At 31.6% G+C, this 14,788-nt stretch overlaps 1 protein-coding gene across 1 annotated transcript in view; it reads right to left on the reverse strand.

The window, feature by feature from the left end:
• Positions 1-14,788, reverse strand: part of ADAM32 (ADAM metallopeptidase domain 32) — a 170,423-nt gene that overhangs the window by 100,801 nt on the left and 54,834 nt on the right. The window contains exon 10 of the mRNA XM_061177368.1: positions 1,711-1,792. Within this exon, the coding sequence (XP_061033351.1) occupies positions 1,711-1,792 (82 nt within the window). The remainder of the gene's footprint in view (positions 1-1,710; positions 1,793-14,788) is intronic.

The following is a 14,788-nucleotide window of genomic DNA, read 5'->3' on the forward strand; positions in this document are numbered from 1 at the left end:
AGCAAAGAATTCCAAGAAAAGGAAGATGAAGTTTAATTTTCTGTGGCAGTTGGTTCCACCCACAGAAGTAAAATAAGTTAGAAAAAAATTGAGAAGCTCCATTAGACCTCTTTTGGCTATCAAAGCTTTACCAGAATAACAACTTATTTATTTCTTGATTCAGAGTTAATATCATTTTTATATTCATAATACCATAAAATAATATTTATTGATTTAACTTAAAAATCAACCTGTAGACAAAGTACAAAAGTTCTATAAAATAAATTATAAATTTTATAACTCTTAACAATGGATATGAGAAGTGTACTATTTTACATGTCTCATTTTTCATAGCAAATAATCAATGGACTGTGCTTAAGGTAAAAAGATTTTTTTAAATAATTAATATAAATAATAAAAACATAAATACATTAAGATGGTAATATATTATGCAATAATATTTAATATATTATATATTATTGTGTATTATATATTGTATAACATCTATAATATATAATTATATATATTATGTATATACATATAATATTTAAGAATGTGTTTAATATAGATTACTAATATTATAAGTATTAATAAAGTAATAAAAACTTCACAATATATATGACAAATAGAGAGAGTAGGTTAAATATGTCAAAGATAATATTACCAATGTTGTCTAAAGTTTATTAATCAAAGTAGGGGTCAAAGTATATATATTTTAAATAAATAAACTTAACTACCAGAGAATTTAAATAGAAATTATAAATTCTCATAGGACTTCATGAAGGGGATAAAGAAGAGAGTTTTGCTAACAAACTTTGCTTTTTATAGCTACAATTTAAACAATTTTACATATACATGCATGCATGCATAAATTCTGTAATAAAAATAATTGGAAGAGTATCAGAAATAAAAATATGCATGTAAAATTCCATTTTTGCAAAAACATATAGTGGGGAGCCACAGTAACAGATAAAAACCCAAAGTAGGAGATACATATTAATCAAAATGTTAACAATGATTATTGCTTCATCCCTCGGAAGATGCCAGATTATATAAGTTTCCATTTATGTTTCTATATGTTCTTTTAAAAATGGACATGAATAACATAAATTACTTTGTAATTTTAAAATACTATATAGTACTTAAACTTATTTTTAAAAAGGATGAATAGGTGGGGGAAAGGCTCAATGAATTACTTCTCTTTCAGTGATGCATCTAATTATACCAATAATTTATTTAAATATAAAATATTTATAAGAACTATAAATATTTAAAATAGACATAAAAGTTTCTTTTAAATATTATGTAGAAAAATTTGAAACATTTTAATGGATTTTTATCATACTTTTTGGTTGATCATTTGTTTTGATTTTGAAGTTAATTTATCTATAAGACTATTTTTCCAATTTTATACTTACAAGAAAAAAAAATCTATTTTGGTTACAGAAATATCTTTACGGATAATTTTTCATAATGCACTCTTCTATATAATAAGGAATACATGTGTATTTATTATATTTTTATTCCACTTTAACTTCCAAATAATTGCAATAAGACACTTGTACTTCAGAATACTATTCCTTCTACATACTTCAAAGTTTTCAGAGTGACGGAATATAAATGCAATCTCTAAATGTAAATATAAATGTGAAGTGTATAAAATATATGCTGTAATGCTGGGTAATTTTTAAATGTATTTTTTTCAAATAATAAGATTAAGTAATTACATACCAAAGCAATTCCTGCAGAATAACTGGTAACACACATCTTTCCAGGAAATGCTGCTCCCACATAATCTGGATAATCTCTATAGCTAAATAAATAAGTATATAATTATAGTTAATTTTGACAAACAATTCACATGTGATAACTCCTGCTAGTAATTTGTCTGTAGTTCATAAAATTCTAGTCTGAAGCAAATTGAAGTACAATCTTTCCGTATGTCTTCAACTGTTTCAAATTTGTAAAATAGTCTTAATTAAATGAGATTAAGCAATCTGGGTTTCTAAAACATATCCAATGGATCCAAGTTATTGATGACTTTACTGTTCTTGTGATGTTTGGTTAGGGTTACCAAAGCCTTGATCAAACATTTCAATCAAAGCATTTTGTTGAATTACAATGAAAAATAGTTTTAATGTATGGATTAAAAGTTTTCACTCAAATGTAGAAAAGCTCACCATTTTCTCACTGGAATGATTTTATTGTTTTACAACTTAACATTATTTTTTTCTGCTTTGAGAAGAAGAGTCCATATAAACTGCCATATAATAATAGCACTATTCTCATGGATTTACATTAACTATTCTATTTAATCCTCAAATCCAGCCAGTGAATTAGATACTATTTTTTCCCCACTGAACAAATCAAACATCAGATGGGAAGTACAAGTAACTTGCTCAGGGCAGCACAGTTAAGTGCTGCTGAAGGATATGAACTTGGACAGTTTGAATCCAGAGCCATACTCTCAATCACTAAGATACAGATGCTCCAAACATATCCTGCCATCTTTAGAGCCCCAGCCAAAACGAACATTCCAAGACGTGTGTAAAAAAGCTTGGTACACAATTCTCAATTTGAAATGCCTCCTCAGTCTCAACTGCACTTCACTTCACAATTGCACTGTCTCTCCACTGCTCCCTTATTCTGCCTCGCTGATATTGTTTATACGTAAGCACTTGTTTCCAAGTATTCGCCTTTAACACCCAACTTTGGCTTTACATTCCAGTATCAAAGTATTGTTTACACTCTTTCTTCATTCAAGATAGTTCTCCCAATAGATAAGACTTTCCCCCAAACTCTATGCATACTCCTGATGAGCTGGATTCAATAATAGCTATTTTTTACTTAATACGGCCCACCCAGTCTCCACATCAAATCAGTTATCAAGATTTACTGTTTTACTTCAACTTTTCTTGTATCCCTCCCCTCCTTCAGAGGTTCAGCTCCAGTTATAACTATGAATTCCATACTCTTTGAAAATAACTATTATTTAGCCCCATGTCTCTAGGCATATTGTTTCCATAACCTGGAATGCTTTCCACCTCCTTTCACTGAATTTAAACATTCCTGGGACTTCCCTGGTGGTCCAGTGGTAAAGAATCTGCCTTCCAATGCAGGGCATGAGGGTTCGATCCCTGGTCGGGGAACTGAGATCCCACATGTCACGGGGCAAGTAAGCCGGCACACCACAACTAGAGAGTAGCCCGCGCACTGCAACGAACATCCCGAGTGCCGCAACTAAGACCCGTTGCAGCCAAAAATTTTTAAAAAAATTAATTATATTAATAAGTAAAAACAATAAATATTTTTTAAAAATTCCTCAATCTGCCTTCTCACTTCTAATTTGATTGGCACTTCTTTAATTTGGCCCTTTTGTTATATGTTACTTTGAGTCTCTCTCTCACTCTTGCTCTTGCTCTCACTCTCATTGTTTCTTCCTCCTGTAAACTATAAACAAGTAGAGATAATGTACCAACATTAATCTTCTGGAGTGACATCAGCAAGATGGCAGAATAGGAGTTTTTTAGCCCTCATCTCTCCATAGAAACAACAATTTTGACAAACACCCACAGATGTGGCCCAAGATCCAAGGAAAGGTCCCACGCCACACTGGAGCAAAAAATCCAAGAATAGACACATTGAAGAAGGTAAAAACAGTTTCACTTTACCCATGTCACCATTCCCCCAAGGCAGCACAGCTCAGTGCCAAGAGAGCTGCCTTCAGCCATGATTTCCCCCACAAGGGAAGGTGAGAGTATAGTGAATACTGCCAGCCATGCAAGATGATGCCAAAGAGGCCCACTTTTTAAACGTCCATTGAGAGATGAATGGATAAAGAAAATGTGATGTACATATACAGTGGAATATAATTCAGCCTCAAGAAAGAAGGAAATCCTGACATTTACAACATGGATAAACCTGAAGGACATTATGCTAAGTGAAATAAGCCAGACATAAAAAGGCAAGTACTGTATGATCACACTTATGTGTGGAATCTAAAATAGTCCAACTCATAAAAGCAGCAAGTAGAATAGTGGTTGCCAGGGGTTGGGAGATGGAGGAAATGGGGAGATGGTCAAAGGTACAAAGTTCCAATTATGTTGGATGAATAAGTCTTGGAGGCCTAATGTACAGCATGATGATTATAGTTAATAATACTGCATTGTATATGTGAAATTTGCTAGAGAAGATCTTAAGATTTCTCACGGCACACCAAAGAATGTTAACTATGTAAGGTGGTGTATATGTTAATTAGCTTATGATTTCATATATCAAATATCACATTGTACTCCTTAAATATGTATAATTTTTATTTGTCAATTATACCTCAATAAAGCTGTAAAAGAATAAAAATAATAAAAGCAAATATAGGGAAACTGAGGCAGAGAGCATCAATTGCCCTAGGGGACAGGGCTGAAGTTAAATGCAGGCAGTTGGCCTCCAGAGTTTAAATTTGAATCACTATGCAATATTATCTCAATAAACATTTGTTGAATAAAGGACAGATTGTAAAAGGTTAAAAAATTAAGCTTGCTATGTTCATTGTTCCTACTGTAGGACCTAAACCAGATTATAAATTTCTGGAGTACAAAGACCATAGAGAATTACTGTTATTTATCATAATTTCATAGTATTTATTCTAGGACATTACTCATATGCAAAGTATGTTGATGCATTAAAATAACATCAAGGGATCAAGAAGGGGTATTACTCAATTTCAAGGAGGCTGACTGTACCATAATTTCTACATTTCTAATGGGATAAATTCTCTCACCAATTTCACTTATTACTGTAACAAATTTCAACATCCTATTAAAAGGATAATACATCATGTCAAAATTGAGATTGATTCTAGGAATGCAAGATGGTTCAAGGTTAGGAAATATATCACTATAATTATTTCTATTGAATGCCAATAAGAATATCTTAAGTCATCCCTATAAAAGCTGAAAGATTATTTTTCTTTTTTTTTAAGATTTTTTGATGTGGACCATTTTTAAAGTCTTTATTGAATTTGTTACAATATTGCTTCTGTTTTATGCTTTGGTGTTTTGGTCCTGAGGCATGTGGGATCTTAGCTCCCCGACCAGGGATCAAACCCACACCCCCTGCATTGGAAGGTGAAGTATTAATCACTGGACTGCCAGGGAAGTCCCTGAAAGATTATTTTTCAAATTGTTGGTATAGTATGAATCTATGAATATTGCCTTACTATTATTCAAATTCTAAAATATGCATGTGCACACACACAGAGCCAAACCTACATTTTAGCCCCCAAAGCTAAAAAGTATTACTCAATGAGGTAACATTCCCTAAAGTAAAGAAGAAAACAGACATGACCCATGTTACCATTATTACTACTACTAGTTAAAACTGTACTAAACTAGCCAAAGCAATAAGAACAGAGAAAGAAACTGAAAATATAAAAATAAAGAGAAAGAGATAAAACTACCTGTATTTGCAAATGGTATAATTATATGTGGGAAAAAACCAATGTAATAGACTTAAGAATGATTAAAAACAAAGAAATTTAGTAAGGCAATAGGATATAAAATCAATATGAAACTAAGGTAATTTTACAAACAAAAACAATATATAGTTAGCAGATAGAAGATACATTTACAACAGCAAACAGAAAGACAATATACCTAAGAAAAGTTATCAATAAATGTATAAAACCTATGAGAAATTAACTTCTGAAGACGAAAAACTGGAAAGACAAAATGTGAGATGTGAAGACTAAACAGTTCTCTATAGCTCAATTTATAAATTTAACATAGTCTTAAAAAATAGGAGCTAGACATGTTGATTCTAAAATTACCATGGAAAATAAATTTAAAACTTCCCTCATACCCATGAAGTGGGAAGGCCTTTCTAATTATGACTCAAACTCTAGAAACCATCAAATAAAAACCTGATGAATCCTGCCTTAAAAAAAAAAGTATTTTGTATGGCAGTTAAAAAATACACACGAAAAGCCAAGCCAAAAGACAAATTAAGAAAGAAAACTACTTCTCATTGCAAGGCAAAGAAATTTATCTTTTTATCTATATCTGTGTTGAAATTGATGTCTAAATGCATCTATCCCTATCTATCTAGATATCTAGCTATCTACCATCAGGCTCATGAAAAAGAAATGAAAATTAAAACTATACCAAGATACCATTTCTCATGTACCAAAGGTGGAAAAAAAACTTGACCATACACTTTGTTGGCTAGACTGTGGGGAAACAGACCCTTCTCATATGTTATTGATAAGTGTGCAAAGCACTAAAATCAGTGCCAAAATCTGGTATTAGCTATCAAAATTAGAATTATACTACCTAGAAATATCACTCCTGGGAATCTGCCTTGTAGATACACATGCACATATAAAAATGACACACGTAAGGTTTTTTTCACTGTAAGATTTTTTTAAAATAATAAAATATTGGAATCAAGCCAAGTACCAATTATTAAAGAACTAGTTAAATAAACTACACACAATTTTTAGACCCTATTATAAACTGGTTAAAAATAAGTAAGGGCTCTGTGTTCTGATATGAAGAAGACTCTGAGATATATTAAGTTAATAAAACGAGGACAGAATAAGAGTTACATAACATGCATCCTCTTGTTTCAGAAAGGATACAGAATAAGAATAAATACACTTATTTTCATATTTTTGCACAAAGACCACTAAGAGAATACAGAAGTCACTAATAAAAATGATTTAACTCCTTGGGACCAGGAAGCAAAGGATGTAGGCGGCAGACTGGAAGTAAGAATTTTCTGTAAAGGCGGTAATTAGTGCTAACCACTTGCTACATTGAGAACAGTGTTATTTCAGGGAATGGATGGGACAGTCATTCTGTAATGCATTTAGAGAAGTGTTTAAAAACACATGTATATCTCTTTGTATCATCTTCTATTTCTTTCATCACTGTCTTATAGTTTTTGGAGTACAAAACTGTACTCTTTTGCCTTCTTAGGTACGTTCATTCCTAGGTATTTTATTCTTTTTGATGCGATGGTAAATGGGGTTGTTTCCTTAATTTCTTTTTCTGATCTTTTGTTGTTAGTGTATAGAAATGCAACAGATTTCTGTGTATTAATTTTGTATCTTGCAACTTTACCAAACTCATTGACGAGCTCTAGTAGTTTTCTGGTAGCATCTTTAGGATTTTCTATGTATAGTATCATGTCATCTGCAAACACTGACAGTTTTACTTCTTTTTCAATTTGGATTCCTTTTATTTCTTTTTCTTCTCCGATTGCAGTGGCTAGGACTTCCAAAACTATGTTGAATAAGAGTGGTGAGAGTGGACATCCTTGTCTTGTTCCTGATCTTAGAGGAAATGCTTTCAGTTTTTCACCATTGAGAATGATGTTTGCTGTGGATTTGTCATATATGGCCTTTATTATGTTGAGATAGGTTCCCTCTATGCTAACTTTCTGGAGAGTTTTTATCATAAATGGGTAATTGAATTTTTTCAAAAGCTTTTTCTGCATCTATTGAGATGATCATATGGTTTTTCTTCTTTAATTTGTTAATATGGTGTATCACATTGATTGATTTATGTATACTGAAGAATCCTTGCATACCTGGAAAAATCCCACTTGATCATGGTGTGTGATCCTTTTAATGTGTTGTTGGATTCTGTGTGCTAGTATTTTGTTGAGGATTTTTGCATCTATGTTCATCAGTGATATTTGCCTGTAATTTTCTTTTTTTGTGACATCTTTGTCTGGTTTTGGTATCAGGGTGATGGTGGCCTCATAGAACGAGTTTGGGAGTGTTCCTCCTTCTGCAATTTTTTGGAAGGGTTTGACAAGAAATGGTGTTAGCTCTTCTCTAAATGTTTGGTAGAATTCGCCTGTGAAGCCATATGGTCCTGGACTTGTTTGTTGGAAGATTTTTAATTACAGTTTCAATTTCATTACTTGTGATTGGTTTGTTTATACTTTCTATTTCTTCCTGGTTCAGTCTTGAAAGGTTGTACCTTTCTAAGAATTTGTCCATTTCTTCAGGTTGTCTTTTTTTTTGGCATATAGTTGCTTCTAGTAGTCTCTTATGATCCTTTGTATTTCTGCAGTGTCGGTTGTAATTTCTCCTTTTTTATTTCTAATTTTATTGATTTGAATCCTCTCCCTTTTTTTCTTGATGAGTCTGGCTAAAGGTTTATCAATTTTGTTTATCGTATCAAAGAACCAACTTTTAGTTTTATTGATCTTTGCTATTGTTTTCTTCATTTCTATTCCATTTATTTCTGCTCTGATCTTTATGATTTCTTTCCTTCTACTACCTTTGGGGGTTTTTTTGTTCTTCTTTCTCTAGTTGCTTTAGGTGTAAGTTTAGATTGTTTGAGATTTTTCTTGTTTCACGAGGTGAGATTGAATTGCTATAAACTTCCCTCTTAGAACTGCTTTTGCTGCATCCCATAGATTTTGGGTCATCGTGTTTTCATTTTCATCTGTTTCTATGTATTTTTTTATTTCCTCTTTGATTTCTTCAGTGATCTCTTGGTTATTCAGTAGTGAATGGTTTACCCTCCATGTGTTTGTGTTTCTTACAGATTTTTTCCTGTAACTGATTTCTAATCTCATAGCACTGTGGTCAGAAAAGATGCTTGATACAATTTCAATTTTCTTAAAATTACCGAGGTTTGATTTGTGACCCAAGATTTGATCTATCCTGGAGAATGTTCCGTGTGCATTTGAGAAGAATGTGTATTCTGCCACTTTTGGGTAGAATGTCCCATAAATATCAGATAAGCCTATCTGGTCTATTGTGTCATTTAAAGCTTGTGTTTCCTTATTTATTTTCTGTCTGGACAATCTGTCCATTGGTGTAAGTGGGGTGTTAAAGTCCCCCACTAGTATTGTGTTCCTATTGATTTCCCCTTTTATGGCTGTTAGCCCTTGCCTAATGTACTGAGATGCTCCTATGTTGGGTGCATATATAATTGTTATATCTTCTTCTTGGATTGTTCTGGTAATCATTTTGTCGTGTCCTTCCTCGTCTCTTGTAACAGTCTTTGTTTTAAAGTCTATTTTATCTGATGTGAGTATTGCTATTCCAGCTTTCTTTTGATTTCCATTTGCATGTAATATCTTTTTCCATCCCCTCACTTTCAGTCTGTATGTGTCCCTAGGTCTAAAGTGGGTCTCTTATAGATGGCATATATTAGGGTCTTGTTTTTGTATCCATTCAGCCAGTCTGTGTGTTTTGGTTGGAGCATTTAATCCATTTACATTCAAGGTAATTATCAATATCTATGTTCTTATTACCATTTTCTTAATTGTTTTGGGAGGTCTTTTTCTTCTCTTGTGTTTCCTGCCTGGAGAAGTTCCTTTAGCATTTGTTGTAAAGCTGGTTTGGTGGTGCTTAATTCTCTTAGCTTTTGCTTATCTGTAAAGCTTTTGATTTCTCTGTCGAATCTGAATGAGAGCCTTGTTGTGTAGAGTGTTCGTGGTTGTAGGTTTTTCCTTTTCATCACTTTAAGTATATCCTGCCACTCTCTTCTGGCCTGTAGAGTTTCTGCTGAAAAATCAGCTGATTTGTAATAACCTATAAGGGATAAGGATCTGAAGAAGAATATATATATATATGTATGTATATCTGAATTACTTTGCTGTATACCTGAAACTAACACAACACTGTAAATCAACTATATTTCAATAAAAAATAAAATAAAAACACATGTAATAAAGATGATTATAAAAGTGTAAAAAAATTCTAAGAATTTTCTGTGTATAATTTTCTACATAGGTTTGACTTTTGAATAATATAAATGTGTTATCAATTCAGAAACATAACATTAAGTTTTGGAACAAAGCTAAATAAATCAATATCAAATCTCACATAAATTTGATAATAAAGAAAGGATTTATTTCAAGAGACTTTGTAGTAAAGTTCTTTGCATATCTTTAGTAAGATATATTCAAAAAACAATCGTTGGTTAAAGCAATACATAGTCATGTGAATGACATGAGAAATCTATACTTTCAGAGAAAGAGAAGACATAATGATCAAATTAAAGAAGCTTGGTAAAAATACCATTATGCTAATTATAATTAGATCAGGTTAAACTGACTACAAATATCCATATGAACTCATAATTTTTGCATTTAAAAAATTAATTTATAACTTCATACAATAAGATTTATTTTTTAATGTATAGTGTTGTTTTGACTAAAGCATACACTCATATAATTACACCATAATTAAGATATAGAGCAGTTCCATTAACCCCCAAATTTTCCCCATACACCTCCCCCTACACCAAGCTATTGGCAACTGATCTGTTTTTCGGTTCCTATGTTTTGCCTTTTCCAGAAAATACATGTATGTTATACATGCACGTGTGTTTAGTGTGTGTGTGTATGTGTGTCTGTGTATAAAATTGATTCTTTCACTCAGCAAAATAAATTTGAGATTGATCCTTGGTGTTTGTTACACGTATCAATAGTTCATTTATCTTTATTTTTGAGTAGTGATTCATTGTATAGATAAATCATAATTTGTTTATCCATTTACCAGTAAGGACATTTGGGTTGTTTCCAGTTTGGGGTGCTTATTAATAAAGTCACTATAAACATTCTCTTACAGGTTTTTTTTAAACAGGTTTTTATTTCACTGCAGTAAATATCTCAGAGTGGTATTACCAGCTATGTTTAACTTCATAGGAAACAGCCAAACTGTTTTCCAAAGGAACTGTACCATTTTGTATTACCACCAGCAATGCAGAAGAGTGTCCTCCATATTCTCCAGCAGGTGGCATTGTCAGGTTTTTGTTTTGTTTTGTTTTAGCCACTATAAGAATGTAATAGTTTCTCATTTTGGTTTTAATTTAGATTTTCCTAAAGAATAATAATGTTGAGCATCTTTTCATGTTTATTTACCATCTGTATAATTATTTGGTGAATGACAAATACTTTATCCACTTTTTATTGTTTTTATTATTATTATTATTGAGTTTTAACTTTTTTAAGCCTTCAGGTACATGTCCCTTATCTAATAAGTGATTTCAAAATATTTTCTGTGAGTATTTGGCTGTGACTTGTCTTTTCATTTTCTTAAAGTATATAACAAAGGGCAGTAATTTGATTAAATTCTTACCTTCACTATATCAATTTTTCACTTTAGGAATCATGCTTTTGGTGTTACCCCTAAAAAAAATCTTTGCCTAATCCAAAGTTACAAAGATTCCTCTACCATGTCTTTTTCTAAAAGTTTTATAGTTTTAAGTTTTGGTTATTTAGATCTATCACTCATTTTGAGTTGTTATATATGTTATAAGGTATAGATGGAGGTCATTTTGCATATGAATAACCAGTTATTCAGCACCAATTCTTGAAAAGACTATACTTCCTCCATGTAATTGCTTTTGCACTTTCGTGAAAAATCATTTGACCTTATATGTGTGAGTCCATTTTGGGTCTATCTTCCTGTGAATAACACACTGTCTTGATTACTGTAGCATTATAAAAACTATCTAAATCAAGTAGCGTAAGTTATCCATACGTGTTATTTTTTTTTTGGAAATTTTTTTGGTTATTCTAAGTTCTTGCCTTTCCACATAAGCGTTAGAATCAGCTTCTCAGTTGCTACAAAATATAGTACTGGAATGTTGATTGGAACTGCGTAGAATCTATACATCAGTTTAGAGAGAACTGACAACTTAACAATACTGAGGCTTCCAATCAATGAACATGATATATATGTCCATTTCCTTAGGTCTTCTTTGATTTCTTTCATCAACATTTTACAGTTTTCAGTATACAGATCTTTCTCACATTATGCTAACAATATCTAAGTATTTCACGTCTTTAGTGCTGTTATTTTCTCTTTTTTTTGAACACAGAATGAAAACAATTTTATTTACTTATTATTAAAACATATTTGACACATAAAATTATGCATATTTAAGGTATACAATATGTGAATTTGATGCATTTATATATTGTAATATGATTGCAATTGTAGCAATAATTAGCACCTCTATCACATCACATAATTATTATTTCTTTTTAGAGGTTGGAATAATTAAATTGTAGGCCCTTAGCAAGTTTGAAAATTATAATACAATATCATTGTCTATATTCACTATACTGTGTATTAGATCTCTAGGTCTTATTTCCTACTTGCTGCAGATTTGTACTCTGAAACAACATTAGTTCTATCATAAATGGTTCATTTTAGTTACATTTCAAATATTTTATTGCTAGCATATAAAAATCAGATTCATTTTTGTAAATTGACTTTGAAACATGCAAACTTGCTGAATTCAGTTATTAAATCCAGTAGCTTTTTTGTAGACTCTGGGATTTTCTAGGTAGACAATCACATCATCTATAAATCCATATGCCTTTTATTTTATTTTCTTGCCTTACTGAACAGGCTAAGATCTCTAGTGTGGTGTTGAAGACCAGTGGTGAGAGCAAACATCTTTGCATGTTGCCAAACCAGAGAAAGAATACAAAAGTGAAAATTACAGGCCAATGTCCCTCCTGAAAATAGACACAAAAATACTTAATAGCATAGCAAATAGAATTCAGCAATATATAAAAAGAATAAAACACCATGGCCTTGTGGGGTTTACTCCAGGAAAGCAAGGCTGGTTTAATATTTGAAAATCAATCAATGTAATCCATCATGTTAACAGGTTAAAGAAGAAAAACTACATGATCATATCCATTGATGCAGTAAAAACATCTGACAAGTTCAACACTCACCCTTGACAAAAAAAAAAAAAAAAAAACTCTCAGAAAAATAGAAATAGAGGATAACTTTCTAAAAATTGATAAAGAGCTTCTGCAAAAAAAAACCCTACCGCTAACATTATACTTACGTTGCAAACTGAAGACTTTCCTATTAAAATTTGTAATAAAGCAAGGATGTGAGCTATCACCACACTTATTCAACACAGTACTAAAAAAGAAAAGGAAATAAAAGGCATATAGATGAGAAAGGAAAAAATAAAACTGTCTCTATTTGTAGATGACAGATTGCAGATGGCAGATTGTCTATGTAAAAAAATCCTAGGTAATCCACAAAAATACTCTTAGAACTAGTAAGTGAGCTCATCAAGGTTACAGGAAATAACAGGTAAATATTCAAAAATCAACTGTGTTCCTATTTAGTAGCAATGAACACTGAAACATTGACATTAAACATACAATACCTTTTACAATTGCTCTAAAAAAGAAATACTTTGGTATAAATTTTACAAAGTATGTACAGGACTTGGATGCTGTGAACTATAAACTGCTGATGAAAGAAATCAAAGGTCTAAAAAAATGGAGAGACATAGAGTGTTCATGGGCTGGAAGAGTCAACATATTACAGATGTCAATTCTGCCCCAAATGATATATAGGTTTGGCCCAATTCCCAGGAAAAATTTTTTGTAGCTATAGTTAATATTTTTTTAAAATTTATGTGGAAAAGCAAAGGCATTAGATAGCTAAAATACTTTAGAAAAAGAAGAATAAAGAGACAGAAATCTGTCTAGCAATTTCAAGACTTATTATATAGGTACAGTGATCAAGACTCTATGTTATTGGTAGAGGGATAGACCTATGGATCAATGGAACAGGATAGAGAACCCAGAAATAGATCTATATAAATATGCCCAACTGATTATTGACAAAGATGCAAAAGCACTTCAGTGGAATAAGGATGGCCTTTCCAATAAATGGTACAGGAACAAATGGAAATCCATAGGTTAAAAAATGATTAGAGTCAAACTAATCCTCAGACTCTACACAAAAATTAACTCAAAGTGGATCATAGACTCAAATATGAAATGTAAAACTATAAAACTTTCAGAAAAATGTAGGAAAAACTCTTCAGGATCTAAGGCTAAGCAAAGACGCTATGCACCTTACATGACGCATAAAATTAAAAATTGATATATTGGACTTCAAAAAAATTATTAACTTTTCACTTCAAAAGACCCAGGTAAGAGGATAACAAAGCAAACTACTGACTGGGAGAAAATACTTGCAAATCATATATTATATCTGACAAAGAATTAGTTTCTCATATATACAAAGAACCCCAAAACTCAGTAGTAAGAAAACAAGCAGTTCAGTTAGAAGACAGACAAAACACATGAGCAGACGTTTCAACAAAAAGGATATGTAGATGGCAGAAAAGCAGATAAAAATATTTTCAACATCATTAGCCATTTGGAAAATGCAAATTAAAACCATAATTAGATATCACCACATAACTATCAAACAATAAAATTAAAAATAATGAGAAAACCAAACATGGTAAGCGATGCATACTCATATAATGCTGGCCAGAATGTAAAATGGTAGTCACTGAAAAAAAATTTGGTAGTTTCTTTAAAAACTAACTAAAAAACGAAATATGCAACTACTGTATGACACAACAATTATACTCCTAGGTATCTGCATCTTAAAAATAAAAACTGATATTCCCATAAAAACTTGTACATAAATGTTCATCATAGCTTGATTTATAAAAGCCCGAAAGTAAAATATATATATATCCTTCAATGTGTAAACAGTTAAACAAATTGAGTACATACATATGATAGAATACTACTCAGCAATAAAAGGTGCTGATATGTGGAAAACCTTGTTTGATTTTTTAGAGTATTATGCTGAGTAAAAACACGCCAATCCCTAAAGGTTACATAGGATATAATGCCACTTAAGTAACATTCTTGAAATGATAATATACAAATAGAGAACAAATTAGTGGCTACCAGTGGACATGGATGGAGAAAAGGCTTATAGGAGGAAGTAGGTATGGCTATAAAAGGGAAAAATGAGGAATCTCTTTGGCGATAA

The sequence above is a fragment of the Eubalaena glacialis genome, chromosome 20, assembly GCF_028564815.1.
Source record: "Eubalaena glacialis isolate mEubGla1 chromosome 20, mEubGla1.1.hap2.+ XY, whole genome shotgun sequence".
In the NCBI taxonomy this organism is placed as follows: domain Eukaryota; kingdom Metazoa; phylum Chordata; class Mammalia; order Artiodactyla; family Balaenidae; genus Eubalaena; species Eubalaena glacialis.